Below are 17450 nucleotides of genomic sequence, written 5' to 3' on the forward strand. Positions count from 1 at the left end.
GACACGTCTTATAGTACCATGTCGTCTTTCATCCGCATCACATTCTTCTTCAAGTTTAAGAGAGGGGGGGGAGATGAAAAAAAAAAAAAAAAAAATTAATCCAAAAGGATGAGGCAAAATTGTACTGGAGGGCATAAAAAGGTGACACAGTCACTGTACTATACGCCGTTCTTTTTTTTATCTTTGGTAAACACACATTTCATGTTTTTCTCTTAAATGATTTACATTTTCGATGGCTCCATACTTCAGAAGCAATTGATATGCTAAAAAGAGGAGAAATTTAAGAGGAAATCGGCGTAAGTGGGGATAAAATAGGGGCAATGTCTAGGTGAGACTGGGATGGTGTTGGCACATCCGAAGGAGAAATAAAAATGTGTGCTATGTAGAAGTGAACGCATAAAAAGTTGCGGTGATATGTATAGAACTGTTACAACTGTTACAATTGGCTCCCTAATTTTTTGGGCACCTTTCGAGTTATAGCCACATTTGTCCAGGGCGGTTTCGTCAAAATTGTCTATTATATTTATTCCAAGATCTCCGCCCTTTTTTAATATCGCCTCAATCCAGTCCAGTGGCACCTTGACAGAATGAACAGGAAAAATGTGATCCGTGTAGAACGCTTCCCCAGCTATTTAGCCGCCCCCCGCACACTATACGGGAGCGAAAATATGCAGTTGTGCAGTTGTACATGTGGACAGCTGCCCATATGAAAAGATACACGTGTGTATTTTCCCACCCTCTTCTCACAAGCAATCATCAGAGCGGTCTGGTTGTTCCTACTGAGGGCATTAATATCCAACCCGCGCCTAGCCAGCAAGTACCCAACGATGGTCTTCTTGTTCAGAAGGATTGCCATTTGCAATAAGGTGAAAACGGGTTCGCTCGGGCTGAGGGGGCATAAAAAAATAGAATTATACAAATATGTGTGTGTACATGCACACTGATGGATGTGGCCTTTCAGGAGAAATTTCATATTCACATGATCGGATATATTTTATGAGGAGCCCCTTTTATAACTGCCTTTGTGGAAAATTCCAACTTTTCCTTAAAATTAGCTATTTGCACATTCCAGTACGGCTTCAGCCTTTTTACATCTTCTATGGTCATTCCTACAGATAAATGAATAATAAGAAAAAAAAATGAAGGAATTTAAAGGGGAGCCATTAAAATAGGAGAAAAAAAAAATGTGTGATGAAAGCCACACTTCTTTGTGCCATATCAACCTGATACAGAATCTTCGTTAATGAGTATACTTTCATAGTTAAACATAATTTTTGGAGAATGGGAAAAAAAAAAAAAAATAAGCTATCTCTCCTTGTTCAGCAGAAAGGGAACCTCATTAAGGGGGAAAAGAGCAAAAAGAAAAGTGTACGGCTGCAGAAAGAAATAGATAGTCGATAAGCGAAAATTTCGGGTAATATTCCTACTGCTTAAATACGCAGACAATTCATTTGCAGTGCGACAAATGACATTTCTCTACCCTCTATGTTCAGTGCCTTTCATAACTAAATTTCGAAGGCTATTGTTTGTGGTGTACATAAATGGGGACAGATACACAGGCATATGTCCAAATGTATATGTGTAGACACTGGAGAGCCCTCCATTACATGCACATTTGCACATTCACGCGGAGTTAGATGACATAGGTGAGAAGCGGTAAAATAAGGGGAGCTATAATTTTACAACGTAAAGCATTATCTTTAAGGGGACAGACGTTGCGCTTAGAGGCGGAACTGTAGTGGCAGAAAGGCACAGCATGGCTTCATTGCGCATTTTGCCGCGTGTAAGGGTTGAAGTACACACGCGTATAGGCATATACACATGTGTGCAGATGCTTATATACGTGTGTACGTACGCACATGTCTGTGCACAATTAGACAAAAAAAGAATGGACTAAAGTGGGCAATCGGGTGAATGTTTTTTTTTTTTTTTTTTTTTCTTTTCACTTTTGCGTGCGTTCAAAAGAGGAACGGGAATGAACACTGTTTAGTTGATCCCTTCGGGTGAATTCACTCCTCATTAACGTTTTGTGAGTTTCCTTTGTTGTCACCTTTGCTGTCATTTTTGTTGTCATTTTTTTTGCAGCGCGTATACGCAACTAAAATTTTCCTCCACGAAAAGGGAGAAAAAAATTAAAATCGCCGCTACGTACGTCTCCCTAATGATAGTCGCGTCTGGTTTGAGATAGGCGCAAAGTACGGTACGCTTAAAAAAATAAATTGTTCATAATGAAATTTAAAATAAAGAGCAAAACATGAAAGCGAGATCGAATTGCACTAAACAAACATGTACTTTAACATACAATATTGCCGTTACACAATTTTGTGCTTTTTTCTTCACTACGACAGTATTATGTATTGTTTTTTTTCTTTTTTTTTTTTTTTTAACCTTTATAAGACTTTTCAAGTTGTAATTTGACATATGATACGACTGGACATGTAAGTTATGTTCCCTGCTGAACGAATTATCATACGAGTTACACGTTGCGTCGTAACATTTACCTCGAAGCGTTTCAAATTATGTATTCGTTTTGTTGGAGGAGATTGTACAACGGGGGAAATTTGCCCACACATTTAACACTTTGGGAAAATCTCATTGCGTAAAGAAAGGGGATGTTATATCATTCCAAGTGTTGATATTTATTCCTTTTTTCACATTTTTTGGAAAACAAAACGAAAGCAAGAAAAAAAAAGAACACTTTGCTGAGTTCGTTGTGTGTGTGTGCTTTTCTTCATTTGCTCTCCCCTTTTTTGATAATTTCCTCTCCGTGAAGAAAACGCATATACCTAGGAATGTTCATTTCTTTATACATAAATGAGCACACGCGTATAGGGACATGCCCCAGTGACATAGAGCAACTGCTAGCAACGCGCGGTTTAAAAATATATTCAGCCACGTCCGGTGGGTAAACCTCTTTATGTAGATGTCTTCACATCCACACATTAATCACTTCGCGGAACGGTTTTCCATTTTATGATCAATTTTGCGTTTACCATTAAATGGGAAGGGCGAAAGCATCATAATTTTCGGTTGGGAAAGGAAAGAAATGCACCACCTTAAATTATTTTTGAGACATTTCAGGTTTTTACATCCTCGATTTAGACATCCCCATCCATTTGTGGGGTGTATTGTACTTATGATAATACCCCCGACGAAAAATTCGTCTTTCCCTATTTAGCGCCACTGTTCCGTCTACACGGGGGTTCGGCATTATAAACCATTTTACGCATGGGCATGTCTGTATACGAACATATGAGCATATTTGCGCGAATGCTTGCCATCTTAGCGGTTGGTTTCCGCGCAAAGCTAAACATTTCGCACATTTTGTGAAAATCAAGAATTTAAGGGGGAAAAAAAAAATTAGTAAATTACTCCCCCGCTGCTGTCACTTAAGTGTTTCGTTATGTTCGCGCATGACATAGTGCAAGGGGCGTAAAAAGCGTAAAAGGAAACCGAATGATACGCAATGAGACGAAGTGAAACGAAATGGCGCAAACAAACGGCACGCTCATGCCATGCGAACGTTAAAACGCAATTATGCACGGGGAGCTTGCCACACCATGAATTGTGACGCACTTGAACATGTAACTGATTTGTCGTTCTGTTCGTATTCCTTTTTCAGCACTTCCTGGAAGGAAAAAAAAAAACTCTGAAGTAAAAAAAGTAAGCTAATTAAAAAAGGGCTTACAATGCTGATATGCTTAAGATGCGCAGATTTTTGCAATCAACCGATGGAAACACTGGCAAGCACAAAAAAGGCACATACATGAGAGTATATACATGCCAGCGTGCATATCTCACACGGCACTTATCACAGAATGAAGGAAGGATATATTTCTCATCGCAGTTCTCTGCTGACACGCGTACGAAATGCATGAACAAGAACGTACACTTTTAACCTTTTTTGCAATGTTTTAGATTTTTATTTTGTTAGTCGATTATGGAAGCAATATTTCGTTTTTCTCTTACAAGAACAAGTTTATGTATACAACTTTATTTTTTACTTTCTCCCTAGTACAATTTTTTTTTCTTGACATATATGAGATTACGTTTTAATGTTTTTTCTTTTTTTTTTTTCTTTTTTTTTTCCGCCTCGTTCTTCCCCCTTTTTTCATACAATGTGATTAAGAAGCATTATGTATAACGATACAAAAGGAAACAAAAAAACGTACACAAAGAACTCTTTAGTTTGTTCTAGATGAGTATTTATGAAGTGTAATTCGAAAAGAGGAAGGTCGTAAACCGTATGTTATGAAACAAGCGAAAGTGGAAGAGAAAGGCGAAGAAGCGGAAAAAAAAAAAGAAACAAACAAAAAAAAGAAAGAAAACATTGTATAAGCTTCCTTTTTTATTTTTTTTTTTTGCAAACCTGTACGATCCTTGATGTCACACACAATAGCGAATATGTCCTTAGCATATTTCTTTTTTGTCGTTTTTTTTCTGTTGAATAATGTGTCATGTATAAATTTACAAATAGGAAACCAAAAATATACGTTGAGTTCAAATAAAATAAAAAAAGATATATTAGATTTTTACAACACCTTGAGTCTTTTGAAGTCAGATAAGTACCTAAAAGACAACATCAAAAAAATAAATTTATACACCAAATTTAGGAAGCGATTGTACAAAGATAAGTTAAGCGTTTACGCAAATATCAGCATTAAGGAGAAAAGCGAAGATGTACCCGTTAAAGTTGTAGTTAAAGAAAAGGAAAGTAAAGAGGGGGAGGAGGAGGACAAAAGTGGGAACGGCGCTGGCAGCAGCCTAACAGATCACCAAGAAATTTTCACCAACTTTTTAAATTTCAATAAAAATAACTTTTTTTGTGTAGACGAATTAGGACTTGACGTAAACATTCCTCTGTTAAAAAATAGCAACTTGGGGGCAAACATTGTGTACCAACTCCCAAAGGTGGTGTACATAAATGCATACGCAAATGCATACAACACCATCATCAAGGGGGAGTTCAATACGATCGATATTTTAAAAAGGGTGAGTTTTTTCCAATTCTTTGACAATTTTTATGTGAATGCAAATTACGACTTCAAAAATGAGAAGGCACTTGTAAATTTGGAGAGCAAGCTGTACGAATACTACAATAAATACGGTGATAACATAAGCTTTAACAACAAGATAATAATCGAGCGCAACAACAAGAATGACTACGACGGCTCGGTGTGCCTGTCTCTGAAGTACAACAACAACGTTTTTACGCCCATTTTTAATTTCAAGGACAAGTAATGCTGCACGATGAATTGTGTAGTTCGTGTGTATATGCTTGTGCAATATCCATGTGCATATTTCTACATAGCCCCACATGTAACCTTTCACCTGCGCCCCCATTTCAGATCCTACGAGTACATATACGACAACCTCAGCCCTAATAGGAAGTTCAGCGTAAAGATCGACAAAGACAGGAACATTCACGTCAACTTCTTATCCTTTGATAAGGTGAATGACTCGAATAAATACTTTTTATTTTTTAACTTCGTATTTTCAAATCCTATGCAGTCAATAATAACGTTAAAGCGCGAATTTATTTTTTAAAATGTTTGCCAAGCTGGCATGTATTACGCGACTGTATAGACAAAGCGTTCATTTGAGTTTGCAAGCATGTAACTGAGGAAGTTTTATGATTCCCATCGATAGGAAGCAAAACGATTTATGTAGGTATATAACGTGGGCACAGATGTGCACATACAGGTCTGTGTACACTTCGAGGCCCATAGAGGAAGAATCCTACGTTGGCTCAAAATAGTGAAAAAAAAAGAAAGAAGCACTACAAACTGTTATTTTTTTTTAATGACCCACTGTTACGCACACAAATATGCAAATAAGCATATGAGTGTGCGCGCGTTTGTGCCCTTCCCCTCCCCCCTTTTTCCTTTTAAACAAACAAGTGTGCACGCCGTGTATATGTATACACATGCATCGATGACCTTAGTAAATTAAAAAGACCTCCCCCTTTACAATTTATGGACCTTCCTTTGCTCCATCTATGTTGTGTTAAATGTGTTAATTTTTGAAGGAATGCAAGTGTGATTTTACTTATACATTTAGGCTACTCCTTTTTCGTTTTTTTTTTTTTTTTTTTTTCTATATATATACAGGTGTTGTGTCTCTCGTCCACCTTATGAGTAACGATTTATTCCAAGCTGTGCCAACAAAATGACAATTTTTAGGAATGTCTTGAATTCCTTTTCTTTAATTTTTTTATATTTCGTTTTTTAGTTGACATTTTCAACAGCGCTTGAGCGCATGTCTACGGGCACATTGCATTGGGGGGTGGGCGCACATACATATATATATAAGCACACGTACATGGAAAATATGCCTGTGTCCACTCGCATTTTATATAGTGCCCTGCCAAAGTGTTACCTTTCACGAACACATTATACACCATCAACACGTTTGGGTTACACGTGTATACTATCATAACTATGTGCCTTTTTCGTTTTTTCTTTTCTTTCTTTTTTTTTTGCAAAAGTGTACCTCCACTAACATGTACAATTGGGGGGGGCACCTATTTGTGGCATTTTTTCCCATATTTAACTATTTCACAAAAAAGAGAAAAAATAGAATCTTTCTTTAATTTGAAAATTTAAATCAGTGCACAATAAACTATGCAGCTGTCTTATGTGTTTAACAAATTCTTAGAGTATCTCACATTAATACATATACATACGCACGGACATGTGCATACACAAGTCATTCCTTTCGAGTTTATATATTAAGAAGCTTTGGAAATTTTCATAAAAATCCTTTGGCTTGGGTATTAAAAATTAAAAAGAAAAGTTTAAACAAAAATAAGGTGCTCCTTGGGGAAAAAAGGGGCGCGCAGAGCTGCACATCCCACGCGCTTCGGCCTTGCGCGCGTATGGTACATGGGTGCGCATAGAGGGTTGCACACCGGGGTAGGACCCATATATATTATGCATGTGTATACACAAATGCTCTTCCACGCGAACAAGTACTCGACCTTCAGTTGGCCTAAATTGGCTCCTGCAACTCGAGGGGCTTGCCCTTGTTTATCTGCCCCCATCCAATCAAACGCCAGTGCTTGTCGACTCGCCTGCTTAGGGCTATTTTGTCCCCAATTTTTGTGCAGACCGGGCCGGTTAATTCCAACTTGGCCAACTCAGATTTAATGCCTGTAACTCTGCACCCGATGGAAGTGGAGCCAATATTAATCATTAAGAATTCTCCATTTTTTAATTTTGCTACCTTTGTATTTTTTTCACCATCCTGAGATTTCACCCCTAATAGTCTTCTCAGCAAATAGTAGGAGATTTCGATTTCTGCAAAACAATCTGGTAATTTATTTAAATGCCCAATAACCTGACCAACCAATCGATCAGCTCTCGTTAAAATGGGATCAATTCGTGTTCCAACTCCAATTAGTCCACCCGGGACGGCATATTTTAAATTATTATTTTCAGCAAACATGGACAATATTTGCGATATGATAGGTCTGCAGGTAATTTCTCCCTTTTCATCTTTCGAAATAATACCGGGTCGAATTTCGATTTTATCCCCTACTTTTAACACACCATGTAGAATACTCCCCCCGGCAACCCCGCCCTGTAAAGTTTCAATATCTTCTCCGGGTTTGTTAACATCGAATGATCGAATAACAATCATGTGTGGGGATGATATGAAGTCCCTCTTTGGTATACTTATCTGTGTAACTATGTACTCACATACTACATCGATGTTGTACTTTAGGACAGCACTGATAGGGATGATGGGGGCACTATCAGCAGCTGTGCCAGAAACGAAGTTTCTAATTTCTTCCTGCTGCTTTAAGGCTTGTTCTTCCTTAATTAATTCTACCTTATTTTGTAGAATTAAAATATGTTTTAATCTCATAATTTCGACGGCAGCTAAATGTTCAGATGTCTGCGGTTGTGGACAGGACTCATTCCCTGCAACCAGTAACAGAGCTGCATCCATAACTGCTGCACCATTTAACATGGTTGCCATTAAAATATCATGTCCTGGGCAATCAACAAAGGAGACGTGCCTTAATAATTTCATTTTATGTTGACAATTTTCACGAGGACATATTGGGTCATCTTCTTTGCAACTTTCGTATGATCTGTAACATTCTGGGGGTAAACAATCTGGGTTGGTACATTTATATATTTTTGCATTCGCATACCCCAATTTTATGGTAATATTTCTTTCCTTCTCGTGCTTGAATCGGACTGTGTGCACCCCCGATATAGCATGAACAAGTGTTGACTTTCCATGGGCCACATGCCCTATCGTGCCAAGGTTGATGGTGGCTTGCCTGCTTATGACATCTTCGCTTAGGGGGGTTAACTTGGTTACGTCTAGCGTTTCTAAGTTCTGCTCGGCCAATTTATCCTTCTCATTAATATTCATTTTAGGTTCACAAACGGGGAAAATGAAAAAAAAGGGGAAAAAAAGGGAAAACGTGCAAAAGAGGGAAACGTGCAAAAAGAGGACACCGTGAGCGAGCGGCAGTACGGCACGTATGTTGCAATTGGGTGGTTTATCCAAAATCGGTCAACAGGTGCGCAAAAATAAAAACAGGTAGCTGCGCGCAGTGTGAAGCAGGTTGGTGGACGAAGCAAATATATGCTTACTAAAATCGGATCGATGTTAAACAAATTTGCACAAATGATAAGAAGCTATAGATCATAGTTTTAAATGTTGAACATATAATCATTCGTATTTATATATATGCGTGGTTATACGACATAATATAACGAAGCTTCGGCTGCGTCCCCCGGGGAGCTACTTAATTCTGGCCTACGTGCCTCCCGCGTGTTTCTTCACGTTCGAATGGGCGTGGAAATAACACGAGAGCTCCTTCCTCCTGAATATATATATGTTATGTTCATACATGCGTACCTTTGGAGCGCGATAATTTGGACACGTTTGCCTGTAATATGGAGCTGGCGCAGCAAATGGGGTATATATGCGCATGAACGCATGTAAGCCTGTCGACACGTACACATAAATGCATGCGCGCGCGAGCGTGTATATGAGGAAGGTTCTCCAATATATGTAATTATGACGCGCGTCACATGAGTGATAATTCTCAGTACAAAGGACGTTTCTGCATAGACCTATGCATGGATGTATATACGCACGCCTATGTAGGCATTCAAAACATTCGTGGGGTTAACAAAATTATATATATATTATGTACGTTATTGGTAGTGTTATCACAATACAGTTATTATATAACTTGGCATTGGTAAAAATGTGAACTTTGTTTTTTTTTTTCCCCCTTTAATGGAAAAAATTCTTGAATTATTAATCTACTCTCATCTACTATTTTCCCTTTAAAAAAAAAAAAAGAATTGTTGCTCTATTGCTTGGATGGATGTTTTTTTAGAAAAGAATAAATTATTCTTTTATTCTCGTTCGAGTGGGTGTATGGGGGAGGCCCCCCGCTCCAAGGCGCATATGCTGGTGGTATTATATACGTATAAGTGACACGTACATACGTGAATTCAATTCATATAATACGTATTAATACGAGGCGCGTGCGATAACACCTTCGTGCATAGTCACCATGCCGTCGTACACATGCCCGCTTGATACACGACGAGCCTTCGCCCCCGTTTTCGGGCTTTTTTTTTCGCGCATCCTTCCACATGTATAATACCACTATAGCACGTGTACCATGCTCAAGTTAAGGTCCTGTACGATTACGTCGTTTTGGCCAAACCGTTTAAAGGTTATCAAGTAAATTTTATTTTATTTCTTCGTAGATTCTGGTGTGACAATTTTCTTCAATATAGGAATTGCCAAATTGGAAAATTACCAAATAGTCGATTTCTTCGATTTTTAATGGAGCAGGGGCTCCAGCAATTTTTTCACGTATATTGCTCGTCAGGCAGCATTGCGCATTCGCAGCATATAAAGGCAACCGCAGAAGGGACACACGTGCATCTATAGTATACCCATAAACCTGTTTATACATTTAGGCATATGTATACATGTATAGACTCTTCGACCGCGACGGGGGCAAAAGCTTAATTCCTCTGATTTTACACCATTGCTGCGCCTATTTTGTACTCCTATTTGTTCACTATTTTTTGTGGTTACTATTTATTTGTTTATTCGTTGGTTTATTCCGGTTTTATTATTTTTTTTCATTCTCTCAATTTTGCTGCATTTACTTTTTACGCTTTTGCGTTTTTTTTTTTTTTTTTCCTTCATTTTTATACACATAAGTGGTTTACATATGCGTGCCCCACACGCAGTAACGTTGCCGTTGCATTTTTTATCCCAAAAATTGGAAGCGGCAAATTTAGTTTTATACGAAACCCAAAAGGGAAGAGACTACGGAATTTTTTTCCTTTTTTTCAAAAATTCCATGTAACGATTTTTGCCTTACCGTGCTGCATTAATGGGAATACAATTTCCGCTTTGTTTGTTTGTTTGTATGTTTCCCCCTTTTTAAAGATGCCTGTTCTGTCATAAAACCAAGTTTATATCTGATGTGTTAAAAATATTGCTCATTAAGTTGACCCATTATACATTACATAATGAGCAGACGGAAGTCCCCACTTAGTACAAACAAAAATTCAGTTGTTACACCCTTTTATACATCCAAAGGTATATCCAGCCAAGGGGAGGAGCCTGAAGGGCACACAAGAAGGAAGGCACATGCTTGGCAATATTGCAGCAAAAAAATAAAATAAAAATAAAATAAAAATAAAACAAAAATAAAACAAAAATAAAATAAAAACAAGAACAAAAACGTGGTAGCGTCTTTGTTTAATTTTTTTTACAATTTCTGCTTATGGCAAAGTGCTCTCAGACGGGGAATGCATATAGTGGTACCCTTACCATACGTAACTGCGGGAAAGAATCAAAAAAACTGTTCTGATTGATACACAAGCATGGCAAAAAAAAAAAAATGTCCCAAATATAATTCTCCTCAGGCGCGCAGCCAGACACATCATATGTGTCTGTCTACACGCTGTTCTGCCTCCTCTCCGACAACACATCACCGCTGCTATAAAATTGCCATAAACATAGAAATAATTTTACACTATCTTTTTTGCAACTGCAAAAAAAGGAGGATCATATGAGAAAATTATATATTTCGCGAAAGTGTGCCATCACTTTGAAATCCCTTGACGATTTTACAACATAATGCGTTTTTTTTTTTTTTTTCCTTTTTCCTTCCACAGTCCCGATTTTACAATAAAATCTTTTCGTACTTCCACCCAAAGGAGAAAGAATCTCCACAATGAGGAACCCCCTCCTGTGCAACTCTGAAATGATGACTTCCTCGAATAAAAATAAAAAACGCCTTCCCATTTTTCGATTTCTATAAATTTTTTCAAACGTACTTACGTGCGAAAGGGACCCCACTGTGTAACGGTGAACGCAGGAAATAGATCAAAGCGAAGGACCACAAAATAGGAGAGGAAAAAAAGTCGGTTTTATCTTCACATGTGAAGCATCGCAAGGCGCATTTGTTTCGGTTTCTAACGATTGAGAAATAAGTAGCAAGTGAACGATAGTTTGCTTTTCCTGCTGCTTCTCTATCTGGTTCTCCTTTTTTTTCGACGTTTTTACAAAATGAATAAAATCGCAAAAGTAAACAATTACATTTGCAACAGTCTTCCTTTTCGAGATATGATTCTCTCAGCTATGAAGGTGAGGAGAAAGACCCTTTCCCTAGACGAAAAATGGGATCAAAACAGAATTTTTTTATCAAACTTACATTGCGCAAATAAGAAGCACACGGTGGAAAATTACACCTCAATATTTTTAAATGACAACATTTTAATTGGTAATAAAGCAGTGGTGAGTGAAGAAGCCTCACCTGAAGATTCCTCCAAACAGACCCTGCTTTTTTGGAATAGAAGCCCGGGTGCTAGATACCCCAAAAAGGTATACATCATTTTTGCCCCATTAGCCTCTCCCCAATTTTTCTTATGCTAAAGTTGAGCATCTTTTGTACGATTTTTTACGTCCGCACGTTTTTATAACCTTTTTTTTCTTTTCTTTACTTGTACATGCCGGTTTCGTCCCATTGTGGGTTTTTCTCGAATATCCCCGTTGGCATCCTCCCTTCGCCCCTTCTACTTCTCTTAGGCGAACAACGGAGCCCGTCCAGACTGCCGTTCGGTTAGAAAAATTAGGAAGAGATTAAAAACGGGCAAGTAGACATTTCTATAAAAGGAACTCAGCGATTATGAGTGATGTAGCTACGCGAAATAGTTACCTAGTGAAGCATACCCCCCATTCGCGGCACCGAATTGGTTTGTCATGTGGAGGATTCATCCCAATTGTGATATGAATTCCCGAGGTTTTTAATGCTGATTCGGGAGGGGGTGCACCAACGTATGCATTATGTACATACGCTTGCACACCTGTACTGGCAGGGAACTGCGAAGGAAGTCCAATGGTGAACTCGTCCCAGTTGCAAAAGAAAAAAAAAAGGGCACGTCAAATTAGAATATAATCTTTTTTTGCATATACATCCATTTCTTCTGCTTCCTTACCACGGAATAGTTTTTCATCGAACCTTAGTTTTTCACATAGCAATGACGATGACCGGGCTTTATTGAAATCCCCACAACGCATTTTGCGCCAAAAAAAAAAAAAAAAAAATTATTTCCATTTTATTGGAAAAACCTCTTATAATTTTGCACAAAAAAGGTAGAAAACAAACTAACTGGTGATGCAAACTGCTTTTTGCAACTTTGCAATAGACTCCAAATTGTTAACACACCTTTTGGGTGCACGTAGATAATGTTTTCCTATTTTATCCATTTTTTTTTCTTTTGGAGCTCATCCCAACGCGCTAACAAAAAAGGTCTACATAGGGAAATGCCTGAGTCGCGTCAGCACGATGGACTCGAATTCGGTGCTGAGCTATTTTGCCATTAAAGCAAAAATGAGGCTATTCCTGAAAAAAGCACTATTTTCTTTGTTAATAAAGAGAACGTCTTTATCGAAAAGCGCAAATAGGTGTGGGGGGGATGTATACCTGGGGGGCATGCCTAACCATCACATAAGAGACCACTAGGAAGGACATTAAAAATTTATAAACAGAGTTCTTTAAAAAAAAGGATATTCACATAAACAAAGAGGAGTGTCGTATTCAATTTTTCTCGTGCTTGTTTGTGGTTCGATGAACGGTGTGGAGTGTTCCATGTGTAACATTCTGCGGCCGCTGCGCGCATCAGCTGGAGAGCACGGTAAGAAGACAAACAAACGGAAAAGTTGCGGTGAAAAATTCAAAATTCAAAAAATAAAAAAGCATACACAGGAGAGTGGGAAAAATTAAAGCGTAAAAAATGAAGTACCAAAAACATACATTCACTTCTGGAAGGGGAAAAAAAAAAAAAAATATATTTGTATGAGTATGTAAAAGGGGGCATCCCGCCTGATGGGCAGTAAACTTCCTAAGGGGGGACAAACGAATAGTTAAAAAGAGGAAACATACCATCCCGGACATGGCAGCGCCCCTCTCCAAGGTAGAAACACACGTGCGATTATGTCCCAGTGGAATTGCTTGAAAAGTGCAACATGCTAAGAAGCCTTGACAGGCAGGACGGATTACTCCAGTCGCTTGTAGAGCAAATAGTTCTTTTTGTAGTGACCCCTGTAGCGTGTCTTTAGGAGGAAAACATAATCATTACGCATTTCCCTGAAGAAAGCTTTAATTTCCCCTTTGTATATACTGATAAGTTTGGCAGTCAACTTGGAAGTGGCCCCATTGTCCTTTGGGATCTTAAGGTCTTCATCTGTTAGTGAAAATAAATCTAATTTCATCTGAGCAATCATTTTTGATAGTGCTTTTTTCTTTGCCTCGAAAAAACTGTTAATGACGCTAACCATAGGTAGTCTTTCCACTTGGGTAAGGGCATAAGCTTTGACACTAGGATCGTAATCATTTAGCACATAATCCGTTTTTGTGATTTTCTTTTGCTCCTTGTGTAGTAACGCTTCGAAGTGAACATCGGTGAGCATACCACTCCTTGGCATTAATTTCATTAAATTTTTAATCTGTTCGTGTATGCCTGATATGACTGCATTGTAAATGGTTATATTTTTAAAGCAGGCCCCGTAAAGTCGAGTATATTCCGTAATATAGGAAGTCATTCCTTGGAGGGATTGGTAGATACTATACTGGGAAACATATCTATCACAAACAGTTTTGAATGCGAAAAAGGTGTAGTCTCTCTTTAAGTGGTACATATTTTCATAGATCCATGTGAGTTTTTCGAAAATGGGCTCTGGATTTTTCTGAATTTCATTAAATAGTTTGTTAACTAATTTTTTGCTTTTGTAAGTCAATCCATTTTGAAGCAAATATAATTTGGATTTCACATTTTTTAGGACAATTTTAGTATCCTGTGATGAATCCAGATCTTCATATATCAAAGATTCGAGGTGACAATCGATAGACTCAGTCATATATTTTGTAAATTTCTCTTCATACACAACAGGATCTTCTCCTCCCATAAGTTCTTTGATTTGATTTTTTTTGAGAAAAGTTTCCAACGTTTTTGGATTTAATAAACAGAAATTGACATTTTCTAAAGTATTTACATCATTTTTTACCAACTTGTAATCATCTGCGAGGGTCAAATAATCTAAACTGGGTTGATATTTTATCAAATCATTTTCAATTTCGTACAATCTGACGTGATAGTCACCAATGGAACCAATCACATTTCCGAATGGTGTTTTATTGTCTGGTAATTCGAAGTCGAATAATCCGAAAGTTTTCAGGCATTCTTTATTATGATCGAAGATTCTGTTAGTAGTGGCTTCCTTTTCTTGATTCTTTTCTAATTCTTTTCGTAAGTTTTCCATGTTGTCAAAGAAAAAGATACTGTTTGGGCAGGTGTAAAGAATACTCTCTTGGTAGGGTTCATATTTATGAGATATGCCTAAATCCCTCATGGTTTTTTCCTTGTTTAACACTTTTTCAGGAGTATAGGTAATCAATGATATTTCCTTTTTCATCGGTTCGATTGGTTTTTTAAATGGGTTTAAATTTTTGAGGAATTCTTTGAATCCACTCTTAATTTGAGTATCTGTATAATCACGTTTTATAAAATTCACGTCATCATCATCCTTGCTTTCTTCCTCGTTGCTGTCTGCCAACATTTTTAATCGCTCTTCCTTTCTCGCCTCCTCAATCGCTTTATGTTCCTCATCCAAGGTTTTTCCTTCTTCTTCCTTCACTTTTATGTATTCATTTTTCAAAATGTCCATTTCTTTAGTCAACTTATCCATGGGATGATTATATGCAATATCATACATTTCTTTTTGGAACTCTTTGTTGCCTATAGTGGATGACATGTCACTGTCATAGGCCGAATAGTCTGAATATGAGCTGCCTCTAGATTTGGATCCCGATTTCGCTGAATATCTCGATTTTCCGTCGGAAGAGCTCCTGCTCGATTCTCCGGAGTTCGATTTGGGTTTGCCCGGTTTTCCCTCTTCGTTCTGGTTGGCCATGAAGTTCCAATCTCCATAGGACGCTTCGGGGGGAGAGAGAAGCGATGAATTGTAAAAATGGGGCAGCAACGAATTGTAAAAGCGGGGATACGTTTGCGAAGATGTGCTACGGGAGAAAAACGCAAACTCGTTGACGTCACCCCTCCTCGCCAGCAGAACCAGTCGAACTTGATGCACACAAACGGTCTGCTCATTGATTCTTTCTTTTAATTACCTTTTTCTGATTTGGAACCGGACAGATCTTCGTTCGAACTATCCATTTCTTTGATGGATTTAGTTTCCAAGAAGGATATATCTGACACATTTTTCGTCCATGTGTTTAAAAAATTTGCATCGTCTAACTTCATCCACGAATTGATATCATCTACGTTAAACTCTTCGGGCTCTCTGTGGTTACTTATTCTCCTTTCCCCATTTATGTGTATTCCAGAGGAAACATTTTGGTAGAGTGCATAAAAAAGCACCAACAAGGAACTTCCGTAAGTTATCATCTTTTTCTATCCGAGGTGTGATTACTTTTTTGGAGAAATTTCTTTATGCGGATGGCATGGAGAGGTGTGCATATAGGTGTTTACCTTTTTGTGTGTACCTTTTTGCGTGTACTCTTTTGTGGGTACCCTTTTTCGTGTACTTTTTTGTGTGCGCGTGGGAGTGCAAATGTGGGTGGCGTTTATGCCGTGCAAAGTCTAAAGAATAAAGATTAGTCCCAATTGACAGTGGCGTGTCGCAGAAGGTTGTGGGCGGTTGCAATTCAGCTGCACTCGTTGCAACGGCCCATGACACCCGAAAATTGGGTTAAAGACAAAATCGTAGAAAAGACGAAGTGGATGAAGAAAAAAGTTAAAACGGAAATTAATCAAAAACAAAATCAAAATGTTGGGAACGTCTGTCACCAGTCTGTCCTAAAAAATCACACACATGAATGAATTATTTAGAATAATTCTTTTGCAAAAGTTGCACAACTTTTGAAATGTTACAAATGAACAATTTTATTTTTATTTTTTTATTTCATTTAAATCATTTTGACGAAAATAGCACATGTTAACAATTTGTGGCAATTTTATTTTTTTTTAACTTTGCGAAACATACACACTCAAGTATTTTCACACGTGAGTGTCGCATAACTGCATATTTCAGCCGTGCACATAATCGCTGGTTTGTCATGACATCGCGTTCCTGCTTTTCAGTGCATTTCGCCCCTGGCGCAGCGTTCGTTTGGCAATTTTCCGTTTCGCCACTTTGCCATTCTGCCAAACATTTCCCCTTTTTTCGTTTTTAAATGTGAAAATTCCCATGGCCATATTTTTAAAGCACTCTCGACAGAAAAGCGCAAACGACTCGGTCTGCTTCGCATAGACAACACTGCTTTGGTCGCTGTTTTTCCTTTTTCCTTTACAAAGCAAATTGCCATATTGTTGGGTCGTCATGGAAACATGTCCGCGCATGTGCACATTTACGCATTTACACATTTAAGCATTCTATAACAATCTTTTTTTTTTTTTTTTTCTGTTCGCGTCTACATTCTGGTGCTGCGCAGTGCATACATCTTTCGCAAACAAAAAAAAAATGTCCCCCTTGTAGATTATAACTTTATCACACAGAGCCGAACTGGAAGAATTTTTTTTTTTTTAAAATAGGGAAGTCGGAAGATTTTTCTCTTTTCTGTTTGTAACAAATTGTCTAAAGTTAATTTTTAAAAAAGGGTCAGTACCAATTGTTAACGCGCCAACAAATGGCATACGCATATGGCATAATCAGCATGTGGTGATAAAGGGAAGGTATCTTCAAAAGCGTTCAGGCCGCCTGCGGATTACACTCGCTGTGCGAACATCCCCGATGGCGGATTAATTCTGTTTTACGCTTCCGTAACGTTGGCAGTGACGCACTTTGTCTCACATTCTTGCCTCGTGACGGAAAATGTATCCACTGGGCCAAAGGAAAAAAAACAAAAAAACAGAAAAAAAACAAAAAAA

The 17450-nt window shown here is 38.1% G+C and overlaps 5 protein-coding genes across 5 annotated transcripts; 2 read left to right on the forward strand and 3 right to left on the reverse strand.

Moving 5' to 3' along the window:
- Positions 1-177: 177 nt before the first annotated feature.
- Positions 178-1107, reverse strand: C922_03761 (hypothetical protein; the record flags this gene model as incomplete). Its single annotated transcript, XM_008819350.1, has 4 exons — positions 178-263; positions 467-578; positions 737-887; positions 980-1107. 4 exons carry the CDS (start codon positions 1105-1107, stop codon positions 178-180), a joined length of 477 nt encoding a protein of 158 aa, XP_008817572.1.
- A 3297-nt stretch (positions 1108-4404) lies between these two features.
- C922_03762 (hypothetical protein) lies at positions 4405-5547 on the forward strand (the record flags this gene model as incomplete). Its single annotated transcript, XM_008819351.1, has 2 exons — positions 4405-5237; positions 5349-5547. The coding sequence occupies 2 exons, from the start codon at positions 4405-4407 to the stop codon at positions 5545-5547; spliced, it is 1032 nt and encodes a 343-aa protein (XP_008817573.1).
- Positions 5548-6990: 1443 nt separating this feature from the next.
- Positions 6991-8388, reverse strand: C922_03763 (eukaryotic translation initiation factor 2 subunit 3, X-linked; the record flags this gene model as incomplete). Its single annotated transcript, XM_008819352.1, has 1 exon — positions 6991-8388. The coding sequence occupies one exon, from the start codon at positions 8386-8388 to the stop codon at positions 6991-6993; it is 1398 nt and encodes a 465-aa protein (XP_008817574.1).
- Positions 8389-11574: 3186 nt separating this feature from the next.
- Positions 11575-12165, forward strand: C922_03764 (hypothetical protein; the record flags this gene model as incomplete). The annotated part of the gene is made up of 2 exons (XM_008819353.1): positions 11575-11889; positions 12094-12165. 2 exons carry the CDS (start codon positions 11575-11577, stop codon positions 12163-12165), a joined length of 387 nt encoding a protein of 128 aa, XP_008817575.1.
- A 1398-nt stretch (positions 12166-13563) lies between these two features.
- Positions 13564-15968, reverse strand: C922_03765 (hypothetical protein; the record flags this gene model as incomplete). Its single annotated transcript, XM_008819354.1, has 2 exons — positions 13564-15500; positions 15692-15968. The coding sequence occupies 2 exons, from the start codon at positions 15966-15968 to the stop codon at positions 13564-13566; spliced, it is 2214 nt and encodes a 737-aa protein (XP_008817576.1).
- Positions 15969-17450: the final 1482 nt, after the last annotated feature.

Source organism: Plasmodium inui (genome assembly GCF_000524495.1).
Source record: "Plasmodium inui San Antonio 1 unplaced genomic scaffold supercont1.17, whole genome shotgun sequence".
NCBI lineage: Eukaryota > Apicomplexa > Aconoidasida > Haemosporida > Plasmodiidae > Plasmodium > Plasmodium inui.